Source organism: Protopterus annectens, chromosome 1.part0 (assembly GCF_019279795.1).
Source record: "Protopterus annectens isolate FY-2018-M chromosome 1.part0, PAN1.0, whole genome shotgun sequence".
Lineage (NCBI taxonomy): Eukaryota > Metazoa > Chordata > Ceratodontiformes > Protopteridae > Protopterus > Protopterus annectens.
The window spans coordinates 178,661,133-178,686,266 of record NC_056725.1 but is presented as its reverse complement, the minus strand read 5'-3'; the positions used below and the strand labels follow the sequence as shown (position 1 = coordinate 178,686,266).

At 42.1% G+C, this 25,134-nt stretch overlaps 1 protein-coding gene across 1 annotated transcript in view; it reads left to right on the top strand.

The window, feature by feature from the left end:
- Positions 1-1,175: 1,175 nt before the first annotated feature.
- The window catches only part of LOC122801279 (acrosin-like), a 68,270-nt gene continuing 44,311 nt past the window's right edge, over positions 1,176-25,134 (top strand). The window contains exon 1 of the mRNA XM_044070830.1: positions 1,176-1,372. Coding sequence (XP_043926765.1) covers positions 1,191-1,372 — 182 coding nt within the window. The 5' untranslated portion in view covers positions 1,176-1,190. The remainder of the gene's footprint in view (positions 1,373-25,134) is intronic.

Here is a 25,134-nt window from a genome sequence, read left to right as displayed (position 1 = left end):
GGAGGAACAGTCCCAGAAATGACCCTTGAACTGGACTACTAAGAGTTTCCTCTTTCTTCAAAACAGCCTCTTTATTACTATAATTTTTATGTGTTTTGCAGCTATCATCTTGACCAGGCTATGTCTCTTCAAGTCACTCCTAGACTGTGCAGTTCTTGAAGTGATAATATGTTTGACACTGTGTAAAAACTTTGATAAAATAAAAAAGAAACTAACCTCTTAAATATAGATGTGGGTATATCGAGTGTGCAAAAATGAAAGATCTTGTAAATACAGAATAAAGAATCAGCATATATATTACATCCATGCTGACACATTATTATTCAGCGCAGCTGAACAAGTGTGCATTTTGTACAACACCTTCCTGCTACAATTACTGTATGATTGTATTAGTGAGTGAGCTAGTTGCCTGTAATGCTTGTTATATTTTCTGTAAGTAGTAATGATTTATTTGTCGGTCACTCTGCTCTGACTGAACTAATCAAAGTGACAAGGAAATGTTAAAGAACAGAAACAGGCTGCTCAAGAGTGCAGGCCTGCCATAACCCCCTAAAACAAATAAATACATAAATGCCTGCATCATTCCTCAGTACCATGGAAATTTCCTCAAAAACTTAACATGGAACATTACCTTAGTTCCTCCAAGTCCTTCTGGGACATTCAGAGTAGACCCATTTTGAGTATGTGCCCACTCACCTCAGTAAATAGATGACCGCATCCTGTTAAAATGGCTCCGTCCACCAACTTGACAAGGAGAAACAGGGTTTGTGCTACCCAAACTACTGGTACATGTTGAGTCATATTAGCATCTGTACTGCAAATGATCCTCTCAACATATGTCTGCATCTTTCATTTCCTAACCACATAATTATTGGAGTGATCTTTAACCAGCACCACAATGAGAAATCTAAATGCTATGCAAAAGAACTGAACAGAAGCATTTCAAATCAACCTGAAATGGCTACTTGTGACTATGCTACATCTTGATTTACTAACACAAATGGTATATAGGGCTATGTTGGAAACGTATTTCATCTGTGCTTCTGCAAAAGTCTGACATATATCTAACAAGACAAGCCTTTAAAACCATAAATGTATTCAGATGTAGTTTTCCACTGTTCGTCATATTTTTTAATAAAAGGTACTGCACTATCTTCATCTCAGCAGATTGTGGCCAGCGACCTCTTGTGATGATCCCTGGAGAACGTGTAGTGGGTGGAAGATGTGCCAACCCTGGGGCATGGCCATGGCAGGTCAGTCTGCAGCGTCACTATGAATTGGGTAACACCAGAGAACATATCTGTGGAGGATCCCTGATAAACAATCAGTGGGTAGTAAGTGCAGCCCACTGCTTTCACAAAGGCTTTCTGGAGTAAGTGGCTTAATTTATTATTCAGCACACCTGTTAGATATGTATTTATGTTTCCAGCAAGTCTTTAAAATGTTTGAATGATTTGCGGCAGTTTATGTACAGAGCCTTACTCATTGCTATTTAATATGTAATGGTATTTAATGCATGATATTTCATGTGACTCACTCATCTTTAGACACCAGAGGATGGATTTTATATCATTTTTATTACAACATAAAAATATATGAAATTACTTTGCAAGTTAGGACAAATATGACATTAGGAGGAAGAGTGCCCATTTGGTGACCAGACTTCAAAATTAAGGTTTGAGCATGACGATCATAAAATTAAAAAGTGATTATTACATCACAAAATAATAAAATAATGTTTTGTCCAGTGTAATCATTTTTTTTTTTAATTTTAAGCTCACTACATTAAAACTTCATAGGAATCTAAATACACTATCCCCAGTATTCACAAAGCTTCCATGCAAGAATAACTTATTCCTGCAGGGAACCGACCGTGTCCGTGTAGAGCAGCAGCTCGCCATGCATATTCATGAAGGCACGCTGCTCTACTCTTAAACAGACACAGTCTGTGTGTATGAGTGCAGAAGGTGTGTCTGAGAGCAGTGCTCTCAGTATACACACCCCCCCCTGCACTCCATAATTGCCATACGGCAATTTAAATATAGCGAGAGTGTCCTTGGACACCATTACTTGTCAACCGGACAAGTAATCTGGACAAAGCCATAGACAATTGTGAGATATTGCTCTCACAAACGTACAAAGTGGATAGAATGACAGGCTTTGCATTACCATGAAGTACACAAAGGGTATGAAATGTAAACCACAAATGTCTGTCATTGTTTCCTAACACAGTCACTAATGCTTTGCCAATAATCTGCCAGAAAGCCACAATTGTATGAAAATGGACCAAAAATAAAAGGCAAATATCTGGACATTCTGTGAAGATCTGTACAGTTGAGAGGTATGGTAGACACTGTTAGTGTCTGTGGAGCATACCTCTCAAATGCAAAGCCTGTCATGTTATCACCATGTTAAAAGCACAGCCCCCCACAGATAATGTTGCAAAAATCAATGTGCATACCCCTATAGTACAAAAATAAAACAAAACAGTTTAATTTTTTTTCAGTCCGCAATAAAGTTTAAGCATAGCTGAGTGGGTGTGCACATCGTGCAGCTCTGCACAGCCTAGCTTACACATCACAAGAAACTAAATAGGTATATACTCCAAAGTGTAGCAATGCAGAAATAGTGAAGTGGTTAGAGTGTCGCTTTGTAAGCAGACATTCCCACTTTAATCCCCAGTAAAGCCAATTACCATTTTACATGTGAAAGCAGTACATAATTTATTTTTTTAATAATTAGGTAGTAAATAACATATATTTGTTAACCAGAGTAGTGTAGTAGATCCAGATGTGAGGTGTCATTGTAATAAAGTTGTGAAACCCTCATATAAATATAAGTGCCCCCATACAGTATAGTCACACAAGAATAAATGTAATTACAGCACATTGGGGGATGTCAGGAAAGGTAAACAAATTTATAATATCTAATAAATAATGAATCAATCCCATATAGGTGGAAGTCCATAAAATAAAACGTAAGCAATGCTAAGCATTGCACAGCTATGCTGACCGGGTATAACCAGTGTGTACATATGAATGCTAAGCAATGAGTAGCCCAGCTAAGTGGATTTGCCCATTGGTAAGCAGTGCTGAACCTGCCCCTTTAAGCACTGCCAACCTTAGCTAAGCAGGTTTGCCCGTAGCTTAGCTTAGCTCAGCATATTCAAAACCGTCCAATCACTGCAAAGGGTGGGAAACTGGCCATATTTAAACCTCACAGGCAGGAATACAGCTCATAACTGATTGTAGTTCCCCACTGTAGGCAGTATGGCAGGTGTTGGTGAGGGCATGCGCTTTCGGGTGCAGCACTGGGGCATACAGGAGTCCAAGTTCATGGTAGGACTTCTTGTTAAAAACCATAACATGAGACTTCTGCAGGACCAGTACCAGGGCTCCCAATATAAAGTGGAGACCTAGGAAAGTCTCTCCTGTGACCTCACCAGTGCCACTGGCATCCCTTGGACTGGTGAGCAGGTCTGGCACCACGATACCAACTTGATGCAGAGGAAGATGGTGGTCTTGGACCAGTGGATCCAAGAAGCATGGCAGAGGGGTGATGTCCCTGGCATGTGTAAGTATTCATATCAGTAACTGTTTACCAAAGTCCAGCCTGTGTATGTGATGGATAAGTATGCATAAATGTTTCTCTATCTTCATTACAGCTCCAGCTGAGTGAGCTGCAAACCAGGAAGGACATGCAATCACGTTGCAAAAGCTGCATCGCGAGGCTGGTAAGTAACAGTCTAGCTTGTAGTATTCATACCAAATAAATATAAGGGAGTAGGATGTCACCTGGCAGTATTAAAAATGGGTATGGTTTGTACTGAATAAAGCAGACAAAATTACAGTAATAGTCTCATATAGGTTATATATAAATAAAACTGTAACTGACTGTCAATAAAATTCAAAACCCTGGACTGGTTGTGTATGATTTGAAATGTGTACAGGTTATGCATAGCAACTATAGCTCTGAAATTATTAAACAATCAAGTCTCATTTGACAAAGTTAGTGCCTCTGTAAGACACGAGATCAACTGATATTAAAAATGTCACTCAGCAAGATCTGATATCTGTATAGTAATATTGTGTTAACCACTGTTTTCCACACTGTACTATGTCAAAAGGGGTCTATGTTATAATAGCGAACGATCAAAAGATCAAACGTTATATCGACCACAAAAGAACAAAAACAAAAAAAAGCGAACAGCCAGAACAGCAAATTTTTTCCAGGGAAAACATTTGCTGCCCCCCCCCCCCAAAAAAAAAATAAAAACACACTAAACACTATTTTAAGTTTCGCTCCCCCACACCCCCCTACTTAAATATACCCACTTCGAGATCGCACTACAGTGCCGAAAATGGCAAAGTGATTGAAGCGGCCAAGCGACTTCTTTCCCAGGGAAAGAATTTGCTTAAAAGCCGCTTCATCATTTTGCGTTTTCATCATTTACAGTTTGACAAAGACGCATTCGACATAATGCATCTTCGTTCTTCTGACAGGAACGCGTCAAAAGCTATGCATAGGAATGTATGTATAAAAATGTTGTAATTACAAGGTCAGATTGTACAACAAAGAGAGAATGACACAGAAATCATTCAAATAAACAATAGCAGCTTCTCAATAGCTCCTTCTGAGGAACCACAAACTTGTATTTTTAGCAGAAACAGCCACGGTTCGAATCCCTGGAGTGGTAGTAAGCTGTATGTATAATTTCAACTAGTATTTTGTGAATATGTGTAGAAACAGTCATGTAGTGTAGAAGCAGTCAGGTAGTGTTAACAAACATTCCCTCCACAGATGTTCCAGGTAAGAGAAGGTATAAAGTAGCTATAAGAAGGCTGTAGTTATACTGTGTCCAACACCCATGGTCCAACCCCAAGGTTGCAAATGACAGCAAGATAAGTACATACACCAAATGGTCTCCCCCAAGAAATGTTCAAAGGTGTCATGCTGTGACAGCTACAGGTCTCTGCTGTCAACAAGCAGGGTTACTGATAGAAATCAAGGCAGAGTTAGTAGCACACACACACACACACACACACACACACACACACACACACACACACACACACACACACAAACACACAGTATGACTGCACATATATAACCCTGACTATGTGAATATGGGTAGAAACAGTCAGATAGTATTGACAAACATTCTCTCCACAGGTCTTCCAGGTAAGAGAAGGTATAAAGTAGCTATAAGAAGGCTGTAATTATACACTGTGTACAAACATACCACTGCCCAACCCAAGGCCATAAGTTATTGTAATAATACTTGTAGAGTAATGATTAGAGCAATGATCATTAAAGCTGTGACCACTACAAGAATCTACATTTGTTAACTGACATCTCTCTCTCTCCCACACCTTATCTTCACCAATAACTTAAACACATAAATGAATGGGTATGTTTTCCACCAAACCTACTGTTGGGACATGTGTCCTATTGTTCTATAAATGTTGAAACGTATTCCAATTAATGTTCCCTGTTCAAATACTATAATTGGTGGCCTGTTGCTATCAATGTAACCTGCATGGCGGTGTACTGCCCACTGTGGTTCCATATATACATGTGTTCTATTTGCTATGCAAATGTTCCAAATCTGTTGTTTTAGGTTAATGGGAATATTCATGCATGCTGTTATAACTAGTACTGGAATGTATTTACCATTACTAACCAACATATCTTCTAAAACTGCAACACCAAAGCACATTTGGAAAGAACAATCCCAGTGGATCCGCCTCTCCTACCTCATCTGGCCATGGCACTGGGCCCCCAGCATGTCTGGGACCAACCCTGGAACCTCCTTGTCTGCTGGTCCTGCACCACCTTTGGGTGGAACTGCCTCATGGGATGGGGCTCGCCCCCCAGGGCATGGGTGCAGACAGGATCCTGTTATCCGAAGCGAGGTCTGGAGTCTGGTGCATAGCGAGCTTCACAAGGAATTGGGAGATCTGCTATGACGGCTTGAGGGCCATGTGGTGCAATTAGAGGGTCAGCCTGCCTCTTCTGCTCAGCCCACAGCACAGCCACCTTCAGGGCTGTGAAGATGAAGTGGTGACTGCCTATGGGTGGGGATCTCAGTCCCACTGTATCCATTTGGGGGCTTGTGGGCTTCTGATTACCAAACACTCCTCCCCATCCAAGCTATTTACCCCCCACATGTGTCATATACTGTCCCTGTATGCTGTTTTGTCTGTCTTGTCTGTCTTCCTACCTAAACTACCTCCCCAAATATGCCTACTATCCTTCCCCAACATCCCACTCTCACTTTAAACAAATAAGGGCAATCTGTTCCCAAAAAAAAAATGTCGACCCATACATAGCTGTCCATTTTGCACATGTATCTACTGGACACATGTAATCTGTTCTAATTAGCTTTACAACACATTATTGTTGTCCTCACCCCCTTTAACAGGGTATTGAGTGTCCAAATATACCTCCAAATTCAATATATATGCACAGCTGTTGCTGTAGAAGAAATGGACAGCTATGGACCTTTCCTACACACATCCTGCACAGCACTAGCTATCTTTCATATTGTATTTCCCCTCTCTGTACCCCCTTTTTCACCACTTTCCTATCACCTCTTTTTTCTTTTCTTTTAAAGAAATTAGCCCAGGGATAAGCAGGAGTGAGCAGTAGTAAGCGGGACTAAGCCTGTTTGCGTGGTGCTAAGCAATGCCTACACAGATTAAGCACTTTTTATGGCTGTGTATGAGCATAATTAACCAAATGTTAGCATTGCTTACCACTGCACAAACCCACTTACAACTTCTTAAACATGCTTTAATCACTCTGTTTCCAACATCCCTTGTTCTGCCCAGCAACAAAATAATCAGCCGTTGCAAGTCTTAAACCAGCAATTTACCACTAAGCCATCTGAGCTGCAGATATGGCTAATGCTTTTTTTCAAACATATCATGCAGCAAAGTCATTCAACAGTAGGGAAAAGGTTTGTTAACATTAGTCGTGTTGTACATAAAATGTAAATGAACTTGAGCACTAATCCAGGCAATATTTAAAGTATTCAGTTGTATTTATTACTGCTTGGTAGTAACTTGGTTAAAGTGTAGCTATCATTCTAAGTCTTTTGGATTAAGCACTTGGGCTTCAGACCAGTTGTTCTACATTAGGAAGGTTTGTGGCATGCACTGTGGTGGCAGGACAGGTAGCTTTCATCCTTCTAAGTTGGGAACTGCTGATTGAGAGCTCAGTGTCTGTTATTCTTAAAGTGTATTAGCTCTGGTTTAAGCACTTGGGCTTCAGGCCAGTTATTTTACATTAAGAAGGTTCGTGGTCTGCACTCTTGTGGGAGGAGAGGCTGGACTCTGCCCTTCTGAGCTGGGAATTTCTGGTTAAAGGTTTATAGTGCCTGAATATTGGAACTGTATCTTACTGAAATTGGTACACCTTGTTTGCTGTAGCGTAGACTAGATCCATGCCTGCTGAATCTAGCTTTGTTTGTATGCTTGTTATTTCCCTGGAACGCTAATTCCACCTAAAACGCAGCTTCTCAGCGCTTCTGTGGATCCCTAGTGATATCTGCATTGCTTACTGTACTTATTTCCTTGCTTCGCTTGAAAGAAAGTTACTGTTTGTCGTTTTTGCATTTAAGTTACCTGTAACACATTGCACTTGTTACCTGGCACTTGCTCACCAAAGCAATTATAAGTCAGCACTAAAAATTAAAAGCACTACACCCTCGCTCCCCATTGGCCCTTGTTTTCAATTATAAAGGAATTCCCAATATTATTCTAGCATGTCCAAAGGTCAGTTGTCAATCTCCTCTCCGGTCCAGCTGGTGAATATGGGAATCTTGAGGCAATGTTACAACTGCCTCATGTACACAGACAACCCTCTCCTCCTCCCAACAAATTCCAACACATGTGAGAGATGCAACCATATAGCCAAACTGGAGGCTTAGCTCTCTCAACTCAGTACTGGCATAACCAGTCAGGAGGAGAAGGAAACCACACTCACTACAATTCCAGTCTCACATAGACCTATCACGACAGCAAACCAAACACATAAACACACAAAAACATACTTGGAGGCTCTAAATAAAGATCTGCCTAAGCAGCAGAGACCTCCAAAGCAGACACCCAAGCAACCGCTACCCCAAAACAAAACACGTGCAACACATATCTCACAAAGCCAGTGTGCCGAACAGTCACAGCCCTTAAGGCTAAACAACACACCTGATACACTTGTAATAGGTGACTCTATCGTCAGGCACACTGACGTCCCGCTCACCAGGCTGAACAAGGAGAAAGTCACGGTGAGCAGCCTGTCTGGCGCTAGGATCTGCCACATAACACAAGCACTCAGGTCACTCCAAGGCAAGTACAAATATGACTCAGTCATTGTCCATGCTGGTGTGAATGACCTGAGACGTACCTCCCTGGACTACATGAAAAGAGACATAGAGGAGCTCTCTGAGCATGTAGCCCAGGCTGGTATGACCCTGACCTTGAGTAGCATCTTACCCTCACCAAGAATGATGCCACAATATGAAGACAAGATGATCAATTTCAACAACTGGCTTACGTATTGGTGTCATTCAAAGGGGATCCAATGCCTGTCAGCTTGGGATGATATGCACGACAAGCCACGATGCTTTGCTAGGGACGGCTTGCATCTGTCACCCCTGGGCTTTTGGATATTGGCAAAGGCTCTTGCTACCCCCATAGTGCCTTTTTTAAGCAAGGCTCAAAAGACAAACCCACCTCCATAGGTATCACAAGGGATAAGAAACTAAGAGTAATGCTACTCAACGCCAGAAGTCTAAACCTCAAGATGCATGCACTCTAAACTCTCCTTAGCATGGAGAACATCAATATCTGTGCAGTAACAGAAACCTGGTTCAGGACTCCCGAGAGCACCCCATCACTACCAGGTTATACCTCATACCATGCTTTTCGGCCCCAAAACTTGGACCAAACCACAAAAGGAGGGGGAGTATCGATATTCATCAAAGATACCCACACCTCCAGGTTGGTGGCAAAGCACAAAGCATCAGAGACTATCCATGTGCAACTAACAGTGGGTAAAACTGCCTTCCAGTTTATAGCCTGCTACAGACCACCCTACCAAACCCAGGAACCCCACTCAGCCTTCCTAAGAACACTGGAAAATATGAAGGTCACTCCAAACACCATTATATTGGGCGACTTCAACTACCCAAACATAGATTGGGAGCATTACTCTAGCTCCAACACCCTTGCCCAAAGGTTCCTAGAATTCATAAACTCAAATGCTATGGAACAACTTGTTACCATTCCCACAAGAGGGGAAAACATACTGGACCTGATCATCACCAACATGGGGACTCTATGCTCCAGACCAGAAGTGTATCCCTCACTGGTAAGATCAGACCATAAACTGATCTCACTGGATATTCACATCCCGACCCCACCCCCTGCCAAGAAAACCACAGTGAAAAACTTCTCTAAAGCAAATTTCACACTCCTCAAAACTGAGGTGGAATTCTTCAAAGCCCCCGGGCCTGTGGAAAATACGGCCCAGACCGCAGAATCCTTTATAAATGCATTCTATAAACACCTTCAGGAATGCATGGATCATGCAATCCCAGATAAAACCAAGACCCAATCCTCCAAAGGCAAACGACCTGTCTGGTGGACCCCAGCCATAAACAAACTATACGATAGAAGGAGGAAGCTACTACATGATTGAGCAAAATCCCAAAAAGGGAAGGCATCTCTGATCAGTGTTAGCAAAAAACTGAGGGCACTCATAAAATTGTCAAAGGCCAGCTTCGAGAGAAAAATTGCACAGGACACTAAGGATAATCACAAGGCTTTCTTTGGTTATGTTAGGAACCTGGGTGGGAATTCCCAGATATGCTCAGAATTAGTCTAAAATGACAAAAAATACACTGATCCCACAGACATTGCCAACATCCTAGCTGACAGGTTCAGCACAAACTCCCCCCCCCTCCCCACCAAAAGGGCAAATATCTATCCCAGCAGAGTGCTGCCCTCTGACATCTCAGATGCTCAGGTGGGAGCCGCCCTCTCCAAAGCAAAAAACAGAGCATCAATGGGACCAGACGGTGTCCCAGGCTGCATCCTACATGAACTCCAAGAAGAGCTAAACCCAAACATAAAACTACTGTTCAATCTCAGCCTTACTACAGGATATGTACCCAAAGAGTGGCGTACAGCAACAGTGGTCCCTCTCCACAAAGGTGGTGCCTCAAAGGACCCTGGAAACTATCGCCCCATAAGCCTGACTAGCTTGGTCTGCAAAGCTATGGAAAGGATCATTATGGACCTTATAAATAAAGATATTGGGGACCTACAGACACTGGATCCTACCCAGTTCGGCTTTGTTAATGGCAGATCCTGCCTCTTAAACCTGGTTGACTTCTTTGAAACAGTCACCAAGGCCATTGACAAAGAGAAGGTGGTCCAAACAGCCTATCTGGACCTCGCAAAAGCCTTCGATACAATACCCCACTCGGGCATTATAGACAAGATCACCAGCTTAAATATAAACCCCTATGTCACTAGATGGGTTGTAAATTGGCTCAAGGACAGAACCCACATGGCTAGAATTGCTGGAGCCATGTCAAACTCCAAACCAGTTACAAGTGGTGTCCCCAAGGCTCAGTCCTGGGACCTCTCTTGTTTGGTATATATTTCTCGGAGGTACAGGCCAACACGGAAGGACTGTGGCTGACCAAGTTCGCAGATGACTGCAAACTGGGCGCCATAATCGACTCTTCAGCCGACACAAGCATCCTCCAAAAGGGCCTCATAGAAACAGACAACTGGTGTCAGAGCCATGGCCTCAAGCTAAATGCCAAAAAGTGTATAGTCATCCCCTTTGGCAAAAACAAAGTGCCCACAAATTACCACATAGGTGGTAATCCATTAAGTACAGAAGAAGTAATTAGGGACCTGGGGACCCAAGTTGATAGCAATCTCTCATTTGACAACCACGTGGCCAAAGTGATTAGAAAAACATTTTATATAGCCCACCTAATCATGAAGGGATTCACATCTAGATTAGGGGAGGTCATCGTGCCTCTTTACTCATCCCTCATCAGGCCCATAATCGAGTACAATGCCCCTTTTGTGATGTACCTTACCAAACACCTGCAGCAACTGGAAAGACCCCAAAAGTACCTCACTAAGAGGATCAAAGGGCTCAAACAGATGCCATATGCTGCCCGGTTAAAGAAACTCCAGCTCTACTCAGTGGCATACTGCCTGCTCAGATGTGACCTGTGCCTGACGTATAAGGCCATGTCCAACTCGGAATTAAGGGACATGCTGCACCTCAAAAAATCCAAATCCCATCGAGCTACACACTCGAGAGACTTGAACCTCAGCACTGAAATAAATAGGACATGCTGGAGGGACAGATTCATAACCCAGAGGCTCCCTTCACTCTGGAATAAAATCCCAGTCCAGGTTAGGCAGAGTCCCTCATTGACTCTCTTCAAGAGGAATCTTGATGAGTGGATGGGAGATCATAGGTTTACCCCGGGTATCACTTCTGTGTCACTGTTAGACAGAGGCACAGTATACTAACCTCGAAAAAGGGCATAGCAAAATTAATTTAAAATGGGTGGTGAAAGCCAAACATACTCTGGCTAGGCTTATAAATGCCCTAGGGCAGATAGCCTAGTATGTACCTATGAACTTATGAACCTATGTGTACTGAGATGCATACATATATATGCATATGGAAACATTAATGCATAGTATATGTAGAGATATACATATAAAGGTACTTCTAAGGTGGATGACATCAACAGGACTACTAAATTGGAGTGAGGCAAAGTGTAAAGGGTAGAACATACGTCAAAAATGGTGTAACCCACACACTACATGATTCTCATACAAACGCACACACACACACATCCAAACAGTTGCCAGTAGAGTGATTAGAACTCAGTCCTATATAGTTATTGTTACTATAGTGCTATGCAGTTATCAGATGTGCCAAAGAGCTGATGGATTTCCACCTACTCCAAAGGTACTTCTAAGGTGGAAGACATCAACAGGACTACTAGATGGGGTGAGGGGAAGTGTGAAGTCTAGTACACAAGTCAAAAATGGTATAAGCCAGACAATACAAGATTCACACACACACACACACACACACACGCACACACACACACGCACACACACACACACACACACACACACACACACACACACACACACACACACACACACACACACACACACACACACACACACTTGCCAGTATTGAGATTAGTACACCTATATATCGAGTTACATCTATTGTAGTGTTACGCAGTTATCGTATGCGCTACAGAGCTTACTGAACTTTCACATGGCCAAATTTTCTGATAACTGCACAACTGTCATAAAGTATTACAGGTGGCAGACAGTCTGCCTTCTGTTCCATCCTTACATCATGCTAGTTCTTTCTGTCTTTTACTTCAGCTAGCATTATGGCTTGGCACGTCACCAGGTTATTGTATCAAGAAGTGTAGCACACCTGGGAGCCATGAGCAGTACTCGATCATCACATATGTAGCCCCAGTACTTATTAGTTATGTCCACCCCTCCTGGCATGTTTGAAGGGCAGTATTCTGTGCTTTCACCCATTAACCTGCTGCACTTGTCCATTCTGAGGCACTGTTGCAACTGCTTCATGTACACAGACAACCCTCCCCTCTAAATTCCACACACTCAGACCTGTGAGAGTTACCAATATATCACCCAATGTGGACATATGCACTCTCCAGCAAAGACTGGGCTAGCAGGTCAAGATGATAAGATCAACACCTGCACCACACCATGTGGAACACATAGCTCACCATGACACCTACTTTGACAACCATGACATACAATGAAAAGTCACACACCCACCTTTCCAGAGGCACTCAATGGACATTTACCCAAACAGCACCAACCAGCAAGACAGACACCCTCTCAGACACCACAACATTGCACATGCCAAGGGACGTATATTTAACCTACACATTGTGCCCCTCAACATAAGCTCCTAAGGCTAACCACCTTGCACAATACAGTGATCATGGGTAACTCACTACTGAGGCACACACATATCTCACTCACTAAGCTGAATATTGAGCAGGTAACAGCCAAATATCTATCACATGCCAGCATCCAGCACATGACAGTCAGTCATGGCACTCCACAACAACTACGAATATCACTCTGTATCCATGTGGGTGTAAATGACTTGGGACACACCTCCCTGGACTACATGACAAGAAACATGGTTGAACTCTCTGATTATGTGGTCCAGGCAGGTGTGACAGTAGCCCTGAGCAGTGTTCCGCCTTCACCCAGAATGATGCTGCGGTACTATCAACAGATGATTGACTGCAACATTGGCTTACATTTTTTGTGACATTCTCAGCAGATCCAGTACCTCTCTTCTTGGGATGACATGATTGACAGAACGCAATAACTTGCCACAGATGTCCTACATCCATCAGCATTGAATTTCCACGTACTGGCTAAGTGTCTTACCACCCCTATGATGCCTTATTAGGCAGTGTTCCTAATGTAATCACCACAATAACAGCTAGACATGTATGCAATCTGAGGATCATGCTGCTCAACAGTAGGCATCTGTCAGGATGCAGTCAATCAAAGCACTCGGAGTGGAGGATACATGTCTGCTGTAATGGAGATGTGGTTCACAGCAGCAGACAGCAGACCTGCAGTATCAGGCTATGACACATTCCACAGCAGTCAGCCCTCAAACATAGACCACACCACACCTCAACAGGTGGTGCTGTCTCCATATTCATTATGTCTAGGAACACCTGCAGACTAGTATACCAGCATAATGCATTGACAATGCTTCCTGCACAACTGCCTTGGGATAATAGTGCAATCCAGACCATAGCCTGCTATGGGTCCACATCTATGTCCCTATACTGTCAATGCACATTCCTCAACACCCTGCCATCTATGATGGTCCAACACAACACTGACATAGTATGAGTTGTCAACTACCCCTCCATCACCTGGGGACAGTAGCCATGTGCCAGCATAGTGGCCCAACACTTCTGGGATTCATCATTTTCAATGCCCTGGACCAGCTCATACTGACCCCCGGTAGAGGATGCAACAACCTTGACCTGTGTTGGCTACTTAAATATGGGAACAGATGTCAATCCCTCCATGGTGAGATCCACACAGGCTGTAATCAACATGGAACTCAACATGTCAGCCACCCCCCCCACAAAGGTAACCACCTTGCAAAACCTCTCTATAGCTGACTTTGCACCTATGAAAACAGGGGTGGATGTCTTCACTGCACCCATGGCAATGGGAAATAGCTGCATGACTGTAGAATCATACACATACAAACAGGTACAAGAATGCATGGCAATAGCCAGAGCCAACAGAACCCAGACACTGTCCTCCAAACACTGGGTGACAATGTGATGGTCTCCTGCCATTACTAAAGTGTACATCAGAAAGAGGACACTGTTGCAGAGAAAGATGGTGTCCCATGTCTGTTGAACTCCCTCATTAGCCTCAAACACAATTTTGGATCCCTCAAGGCATCTATGATGGCAAACATTCAGTAGACACTGAAGACAATCACAACAGCCTCTGATAGTTACATCAACAACCTCCACAGCATTCCCACAAGTGCTGTGAGTTACTGCACAATGTTAATACCTATCCTGAGACAACAGATATTAGCCACAGTCTTGGCAACACATTCAGTGCCATCTTTGCCCCTCTCTCCCCTCACAAGTGAAGTGCTGAGTGAATGTGTTCTCACATTCTGTTCTAAGCATCTGTGTGTCATCAGGATGTGGCCCTGCAGCAAGATCATGGGGTATAGCAATGTGGTAACACATCCACCGTGTCATAGGCAGAGTAAAGTATGTGCACAGAAATCCCCAGTCTGTAACGCAGTGATTGCATCTGCCTCTCAGATTATAGGGCTGAGTGTTGTATAGGTATATGTTGATTTACAACATCTGTTGTAGAATGGAGAATGGTATGTGTTGTAGTTTGGACACACCTCTGATTGCTAATGACCACAGCCACAGGGGATATTCATCAGCCAAATATACTGAGATTCCTATTCACACACACACACACACACACACACACACACACACACACACACACACACACACACACACACACACACACACACACACACACACACACACACACACACACACACACACACACACACACACACACACTTGCCAGTACTGAAATCCATAGGTTAATTGCTTCATATGTGTGTAGTGGGTGAATGGGCCTGAAGGCTGTACAAGGCTAGCCCAAGGGAATACTCTGGTATCAGGCAACATGAAAATAGTCACCAGTGTGGCTCAGGAGTATAGTCACTGGAGTGTTCCCCAGGGGTGGGTATTGTATTCCCCATCCGGGTAGCCAGTGTTGTGCACTGCTTCACATGTATGTGATTTATATTCCATAACATGGACAGTGTCTGGGTTGTGCACATGTCCCACATGCATATTCTTTTAAGTGTGGAAGTGTGCTTGAGGTCTCTGGGGCATGTTATGTGGACAGATTGGTATCTTCAGAAGTAGCATTCCTGACCTCGTTTGATGAGACATGGCTATGTAACTGTGGTAGTGATTACACCTACATAGACAGTATGATACAGGTATTCAGTGGAGTTAGTGCCGTCTGTCCATACAGGGCATGTGTATAAGGCATGGTATTTCCTTTGTGGGGTATGTTTGCAGACTCTACAGTTATTGCAGGTGTCCAGTGGGGAGCATGGCAAAAGGGCCACTGTACAAATTGATTGGGCTACTGAGGGGGATGGAACAGAGTGTTGTGTCCTTTTACTTGCTGGATAACATACAGTCAGAAGATGTAACATATCAGAGTATTTTCTGATGTCAGTGGCACTGTTGTGGTCAACCTGTGTTCCCCATTCTGTTATAACAAAGTCACTGTTCAGTGGACTACCGCCAATGTATTACTTCATGTGAGCCATGGTGTTCCCAAAGGTAATGGCGACACATCTCTTGGCATTGAGATAATGTCCAGGGTTCTGACAACAGTCATAGGTGTCAAGTGGCCTTTGGGTGTGATGTCAACATCACATGGATTGGGAATGCTACCCCCCCACCTTACTGTTGTATGCAAACATTATCAGCCAGGGTGCCTTTGTGTTCTCCTGCACCTCAAAGGGTAGACCCCAAACATGAGAGGACATGGGTCCGTACCCTGTATGACACCAGTCATGTCTGGTCATCGGTTTGACATGGAGTCCACTGCAATCACACCGTGGGTACTATCTGTGAGGCAATTTGCAGGAGAACTACTGATCTAGTGGTTGCTACCTAGCCAAGTGTATTTATGTATGATTTGTGGGTGGAGAGTTATCTCTGAGTATTATAAGGGTTGCTTATATTGTTAACTAATCCATACTGTCACATAGTCATTGCACATGGCACTATACATTTAGGGCTGTGGATTGTCTACACCAACCTCTATGGTGTTTGACAACTTTTGGCCTTCTAATGTGAACATTTACTAGGTCCTCAATATAATAATTTATCAAAACCTGCCCCCCAATGGATTACACACACACACACACACACACACACACACACACACACACACACACACACACACACACACACACACACACACACACACTTTCCAGTAGTGAGTTTTGAATGCCTACCGAGCTACGTATTGTTACTACAGTGTTACGTATTTATCACACACACCACATAGCTTATAGAATGGGTGTTGTCCCAAGGTACTTCTAAGGTGAGGAACATCACCAGCCCTTGTAAATACTGGCATTGGGTGATGTAGTGGGTGAGAGATTACACAAAACATTTTACCCTACACACACATTTACATTTGCAAGGAGTGAGGTTCAAATCTCTGTCTATGTTTTCAGACATTTATGTTATGCAGTTACCTCACACACCACTAACCTTACATGGTGTAGGGTTGCCAACAGGTACTCCTAAGGTGAACTATATCTGCAGGACTGCTAAAATCGGGCAATGAGAAGTGGATTGGGTGTAAATGGGGGCCAAAATCTTTAAGGTACAGATGCACAAATGTACACACATGCAAACACTTGCCAGGAATGAGATTCAAACCCCTATCTATGTAGTTAGTGTTACTACATTGCTCTGCATTTATCATATGCACCACAGAGCTTACAGGTAGGACACTGTCCAAACATACCTGTAAGGTGAGTGACATCAGCAGCAGTGCTAAAGGAGGGATAAGGGTAGTGTAGTGAATGTGAATGTCAACAAAATCAGGTCTCTACAAAGACACACACAAACTTCACCCAAACACACACATTTTCAGTTACCAAGACCATGGTGAGAACTACCTAACTAGTTACCTAACGAGGAAGGTGTTAAAACATTAAACCTGTATGGCCATGTGATGTGGAGCTTTAGTATTTAAGTGAATGATGATGTTATTTTAAATTCAGTTTGATGAAGTCTTGTTTGTTAGAAAACGAAAGCACTTAACGGATTTTATTATCTTTCTTACTTTTGTTATCAAAAGTGCAGTTTGGTTTATTACCAAGTTTCATTATTTTTATTTTTTCAGTTATTTGGTTTGATGTTATTTCTTTTATTTTTATTTGTTACGTTTTGCTATGAGCCAAGTTGCTTCCAAGTTTTTTGGCAGTTCCTGCTGGGTGTACGCTGCATGATGGCCCAAGTGGATCTTTAATGTTGAAACAGGACAGTTTAATGAACAGTGGCAAGGACAGCTGCCTAAAAGGACTAGTGAACTGTTGTCCAATTGTTTGGCCCCACCAGATTATGTCTTTGTGATTTTCAGCAATGCAGGTAGCTATAAAAGCTATTCTTTTGATGAGTTGGAACTGTTTAAAGAATTTGAGAAGGATCTCATCAAGTTGAAATGTTTGCAATGGGATGTCGCTTATTTTGACAATTGTTTGTGAGTCAAAAGGGTTCCAAAGGGACTTAGGATCACCAAGATGACCAATGGGAGTGACCTACCCAAAGAATTTATTGACAGATGGGTTGAACTTAACCAAAAGGTAGGGCTGCAATATGTGGAAATGCTGTCCGAGTTTAATAAACTAAAAATAGAATAACTGAACAGTAAAATCAATTCCAACTTTTTTTCTCTTAAGGACCAATTGACTGTAGAGAATTTTGAAATTAAATTTGGTTTGATTCAAGACAAGCTCACTAAGGAAAATGAGCTTTTGTCTAAGCACAAAATTTAAAAATTTCAGCGCGACCTTAAACAATATGAAGAAGGAGTTGCTTATATTAGAGTTACATCGGAGTGCACTGACGCAAGGATTGATGCAGCACATCCAGGAGTAGGAAATGAGGCATCTGTGAATGCTGGTGGAGAGGAAGAAGGGCCAAGACGCTCAGAGCGTTTGGCTCAGCGTGGACAACGAAACGAAGGAAATTCGGCTAGTGCATCTCCTTGTTCCTCATCTTTCAAAAATTTTCAAGGGGGACAACAAGCACAAAATGTGCAAGTTTATCAAAAGGGGCCAAATGGCCGCAGGGCTTGGGCAGAAGTAACAGCTACCAATATGGGGAATTACAACAAGTCTTCCAAGAAGAAAACGTGGAGGAAATGGAAAAACTAACTTTTTCTTCAGGTACACCTGATGCTTGTAGTTATACAATAGTAAACTTGTCGTCACAATTTTTAGATGCTACTACTTGTGAAGTTTTGAGCAAGGCTTGGAATTTTATTCCATCTAGTAGATCAAATAAATGTGATGTTATTAACGGGCTGAGAGACTTTACTAGAAAATTAAATTTCAAATTATTGTTTAAAAATAGTGACAGCATTTCTAGCAATATGTTCAGAAAACCAAGCATTTACAACCCTCCATTGAGAAAAGAATTGGAGATTTTTCTCAGCATTACTGAACTTCAAATAATTGAGTTGGACAATCACAGCAGCTTCAAATATTTCCATATGACTGACAATGAGCGCAAGTTGTTTTATGATTTGGTTAATGATGATAAATTACTTATTAGTAAGGCTGACAAAGGGAATGCATTAGTAGTGTGTGATATGGACTACTATGACAAAAAATGTACTGTTTGTTGGCTGATGATATTTTTTATGAAAAAGTCAATTTCTCTGCAGTTAAAAAATCTTATGGTTTCATTGATGCATTAGTGGAGGAATGATTCTACACAGGTAGGATAACTGATGATATTAAAAAATACATTTACAATGCATCACCCAGATTTAGTAACATTTTTGGGTTAGCCAAGATCCACAAAAATTTGGATGATCCCCCATTCAGACCTATTGTAGCTAGTGAAGGAACAAAAACTGAAGCTATCTCCATTTTTGTTGACAAACATTTGCAAAGGGTAGCTGGGAAAGGCATTGCCTATATCAAAGATACTTTTTATTTTGCTAACTCTATAAAAGATGTTTACATTATTGATTCTGACCTACTAGTTACCCTGGATATAAAATCATTGTATACAGTCATTCCCAATGAAGAGGGAATGGAAACAGTTAGGTTAGAACTTTTGTGTTCAGGACTTTTTTCTAACAGGCAGGATGGAGTTGGTGGAGAAGAGTGTCAGGAGTGATTTGTGACAGACGAGTACCAGTAAGAGTGAAAGGGAAGGCCTACAAGAGGGTGGTGAGACTAGCTATGCTGTATGGGTTGGAGACAGTGACATTGACAAAAAGGCAGGAGTCAGAGCTTGACATGGCAGAGTTGAAGATGTTAAGATTTCCACTGGGTGTGACGAGGATGGACAGGATTAGGAGTAAGTATATTAGAGCGTCAGCCCAGGTTGCAAGGTTTGGAGACAAAGCGAGAGAGGCAGAGTATATTGGGAAAAAAAGATGCTATGGATGAAGCTGACAGGTAACAGGAAAAGAGGAAGGCCTAAGATAATGTTTATGGATGTGGTGAGAGAGGACAGTCAGGTGGTTGGTGTGACAGAGCAAGATGCAGAGGACAGGTAGAAATGGAAACAGTTGATCTGCTGTGGTGACCCCTAATGGGAGCAGCCAAAAGAAGAAGAAGAAGACCATTAGTTTACTAATGGAGATGTTGGGCATCATTCTTAGTTACAACTATTTTATGTTTAAGGAGGATTTCTATCATCATAAAAATGGAGTGGCAATAGGTGCAGCAATGGCATCCAGTTATGCTAATATCTTTATGAATGGTTGGGAGAAAATGCACATTTTTATTGATGCATTTAAAAACAACATGTTTTGCTACAAACGTTTTATTGATGATTTGTTTATTGTATGGAGAGGGGGCATTGAATCCCTAAATACCTTCTTAGCATATATTAATGGGGTCTGTACTTATTTGAAGTTTACATCGGTATGGGATGACAAGAGTATCTCATATTTGGATGTGATAGTGTACAAAGAAAAAGGCAAATTGTTAACTAAAATTAACAAAAAGAATGTACAGAATAATACTTATTTTCACTTTTCTAGCATGCATCCCAAGTATATGAAAGAAAATATTATAAAAGGTCAATTGATGAGGGCTCATCAACTAACTTCAGGGGATGTTGATTTTCTCAACGGAGGCACAGATATATGTCGCAAATTTACAGCTAGAGGTTATTCTAAAGATTTGGTTAAGAGCAAATTTGAAGAAGTGAAAGAAGTTAGAAATAACTTCAGAGTGCCTCCAAAGAAAAGTAGGATTAGAGACTACAGGACTGCTATGCAAATCTCCACCAGTGTGGATTCAGAAGCTATAAAACAGATTATTAAAACCAACTGGAAAATACTGAAAAGCAATGAAGAGGTTCACAAGGCAGATGTCCATGCTTTGTGCACAAAAAAAGGAAGAGCTTTAAAAAACTTTTTCAAAGCCAACCTAATGTTGGGCCTTCCAGTATGGGTGGTAGGATGAAGAAATGTTTTGCATGCAGTTTTTGTGATTTAATTTATGATGAAATTAAAGTAATTACTATTAATAATTTTAAGATCAAAATTAACAACATTTACACATGCAAATCTAATTATGTTGTTTAATTAATAGTTTGTAAATCCCGTGGGGCATTTTATGTAGGTCGTACTTGCAGGGAATTATTTAAGAGAATGTATGAACACAAAAGATCTGTGGAGACTGGCAATGACAACAATGCTTTAGGTAAACATTACAAAATGGGTGATTGCACAATTGATTTCAAATTTGTGGTTTTGGGAACTATTACTGATTATGAAACAAAGTTTAATGCAGATGAAGAGCTTGGATGGTTGGAATATATGAGACAGGTTAGGTTGAATGCCTGCTATCCTCCAGGGCTAAACAGCATAGAAGATTTTGTAGCTTATTTGAAGAGGAATAGGTAAAAACATTAAACCTGTATGGCCATGTGATGTGGAGTTTTAATATTTAAGTGAATTATGGTGTTATTTTAAATTCAGTCTGATGAAGTCTTGTTTGTTAGAAGACAAAAGTGCTTACTGGATTTTATTATCTTTCTTACTTTTGTTATTAAAAGTGCAGTTTGGTTTATTACCAAGTTTCATTATTTTTACATAACTAGTTTGTTACACTATAGTAATTGCGCAGTTATCGCAAGTGCCATGGAGCTTATATGTCAGAGAGCTCTCCAAAGGTATCTTTGAAGGTGAGTGGCATCAGCAGTAGTACTAAAGAAAGGGTAAGGGAAGTGTTGTGAGTGTGAAAGGCCACAAAATTAGGTCTCTACAAAGACACTCTCTCACCCAACCGCATTCATTTTTACAGTTGCCATAATCTGGATTAGAACTCCTACATAACTAGTTTATTACACCATAGCATTACACAGTGATCATAAGCACTATGGAGCTTATATGCTGAAGAGCTGTCCAAAGATATATTTGAAGGTGAGTGACATCAGCAGCAGTGCTAAAGGAGGTGTAAGGGAAGTGTTGTGAGTATGAATGGCCACAAATTCAGGTCTCTACAAAGACACACACACTCACTCACCCAAACATTTTCATAGTTGCCAGGACTGGGATTAGAACTCCGACTTAACTAATTTGCTACACTACAGTACTACGCAGTTATAGCAAGCACCACAGAGCTTATATACTGGAGAGCTGTCCAAAGGTACCTTTGAAGGGGAGTGACATCAGCAGCAGTGCCAAAGGAGGGGTAAGGCAATGTTGTGAGTGTGAATGGCCACAAAATCAGGTCTCTACAAAGTCACACACACTCGCTCACGCAATTATTTTCATAGTTGCCAAGACTGGGATTAGAACTCCCACTTAACTAATTTGCTACACTACAGTACTATGCAGTTACAGCAAGCACCACAGAGCTTACACACAAGAGAGCTGTCCAAAGGTACCTTTGAAGTGGAGTGACATCAGCAGCAGTGCTAAAGGAAGGGTTGTGAGTGTGAATGGCCATGAAATCAGGTCTCTACAAAGACACACATACACTTTCCCACCTAAACGCACACATTTTCACAGTTGGCAGGACTAAGATTAAAACTCCTACTTAAATAGTTTGCTACACTATAGTATCAATTACACAGGTATCACAAGCACCACAGAGCTTATATGTTAAAGAGCTGTCCGAAGGTATATTTGAAGGTGAGTGACAGCAGCAGTGCTAAAGGATGGATAAGGGAAGTGTAATGAGTGTGAATGGCCTCAACCACATTCATCTAGAAACACACACACACACACACACACACACACACACACACACACACACACACACACACACACACACAACTTTACATTTGACAGGACTGAGATTACAACTGCTACATGGATACTTATGTGTACTGTAGTGCTACACAGTTATCACGAGCACCACTGAGACTATAGGGGTGAGGGCAAACAAAAGGAATTTCTACAGTGAATGACATCAGCACATCATGTGATATAAGCCAATGGGATGTGTACTGGGTGGGAAAGGCCTCATAATGGGATTCTCTCCATTTCTGTCTTTCTCTCTCTTCCCCATGTCTCTGTGTGTGTATGTTTGACATATTATATTATGTTGGCCTTAGATATGTGTGAGTATGTGTGTGTGTGTGTGTGTGTGTGTGTGTGTGTGTGTGTGTGTGTGTGTGTGTGTGTGTGTGTGTGTGTGTGTGTGTGTGTGTGTGTGTGTGTGTGTGTGTGTGTGTGTGTGTGTGTGTGTGTGTGTGTGTGTGTGTGTGTGTGTGTGTGTGTGTGTGTGTGTGTGTGTATCTGTAGTCCACTGTGTTGTCAGACATGGGCTTCATTTCTCTAAGTGTAGGAGCATGCCCAGTATGACCTTCTATATTGAGTGTATGCATCCATTCCAGGGAGGGTTGGACTCCAGTTCAGGGTTTTGTGTGCTACAGCTACACCTAGCAAACTGTTTCTGCAGAATATCTGTAGATAGGTTGCCAATATGGAGGCACAATGGGTATAACATACGGGGGATACTGTAACTATTGCTCTCTGTGCTGCTTGTGTAACATGGTTGGTTGTAGCATAGATTTTCTGACATATGTACTGTTTTACACTGTGATGTATCATGTCATCAACTACTGACTTTTATCATTCTTTGCTCACAGTTATTTACCAGGAAATACAAGATGAGGGAAGCTGAGACCAATATTCTGAGATATATAGACTACACATTCTGGCACACTCCTGCTATTGTGGAGGGGTAGCTACAGACAATAGACTGCTGGTTCTGTGTAAATGGTCCAGCACCTTGTTAGTATGCTGGCTGGGGATTCCCTTCTTGTGCTATTCTCAACTTAACGGAATGGCCATATCCTGCTGAAGTTATACCTCTCAGCTGTACAGATACACCCATGTTATCCAGAGGCAGGAATCATATATCTGATCAGTTTACCTTCACGTTGTGGTTTGCAAGCAGTTTTGTGGCTATTCATTCATGGATTTGCAGTCAGGGGGTAGTATGGGAGGACATTAGTGTTTCAGACTTCACACTCTCCATGACATCCATGCTTCTACACCCCCCCTTCTGTTATTCTCTCCTCTTCCTAACATTATGTAAGCAATATCTCAGAGGTATCGCTATAGCTGGGCCTTTATCCCAATAGTATTTATGGCCCAGTCCACGGTCCTTGCAGTAGGACATGGAGAGGCATGCTACTGGTATTTGTCAACATGGCCTTGCATTTGTTTTCTGTTTACTGTGGTTGGTTTTTAGTTAGGTCCCCCTGACATTCTGTACATTGGCACTATGCGTGAGGCATGGGCCTTTGCCTTTTGAGAGTGCTGCAGGCCATCTGTAGCAGGCCAGTGCATTCTGTCAGTCATACTTTCTCAGGCTGCAAGCCAGTGGATTACCCTGGGGTGACAGTGGCGAGTGGTTGAGGTATTCCTGTCAATCCTTGCTGTTCATACTGATCCATGGGTCTGGATGTGGTCAGGTAGCTGCTTACAGCTAGGGACACACCTGCATTGGACACTTATTCAGCATGCAGCATCATTTATGTATTTCCATACAGAGATGGGTTCATGTTGCACTAATTCCCTACAGCAAGGCTATAACCTGTAATAAACCTGTGGCTGATGGTGGGGTGAGCTGGGTGCATGCGTGATATGGAAGCTACTTGCACCTGACTCACAATTATACCTGGGACATTCCCATTATGCTGGCTTGTGTGTGGACATGGGCAGCCTGTTGTCACTTTATTACTATGCCTTTTGTGGTCTGCCAGTGATTGGCCAGACTACCAGTATTCCATACTAGGGGGACAACTAATGTGATGCTAACCTCTGTATATAATTCCAAACTTGTGTGCAGTTGACAGTTACTTTATATCCACTCTGTGTAGGTTACTTCCACCTGTATACTGTTACTATGTATGGGCCCCTGTTCATGGCATGTCCAGCTTTCCGACAGTGACAGATATTGACATCTGGACAGTGAATATGTACAACTGCTGACATGGGTGTAGCTGAGAAGCAGTGTGGTTGGCACTGCAGTTGTTGGAACATTGGCCCTGCCATCCACTGTATTGTACCTAGGCCACTGAGACAGAATCATCCAGGCCCACATTTTGACCATTTCCAGGCAATATTGACCATACAACAAATTTACCAGACTGACCCCTGTATATTGTACATATGCAACAATGTAGAATGGGACACCTCTGGCAATCTGTGATCCAGTGATATTACTCCTTAAACTTACATG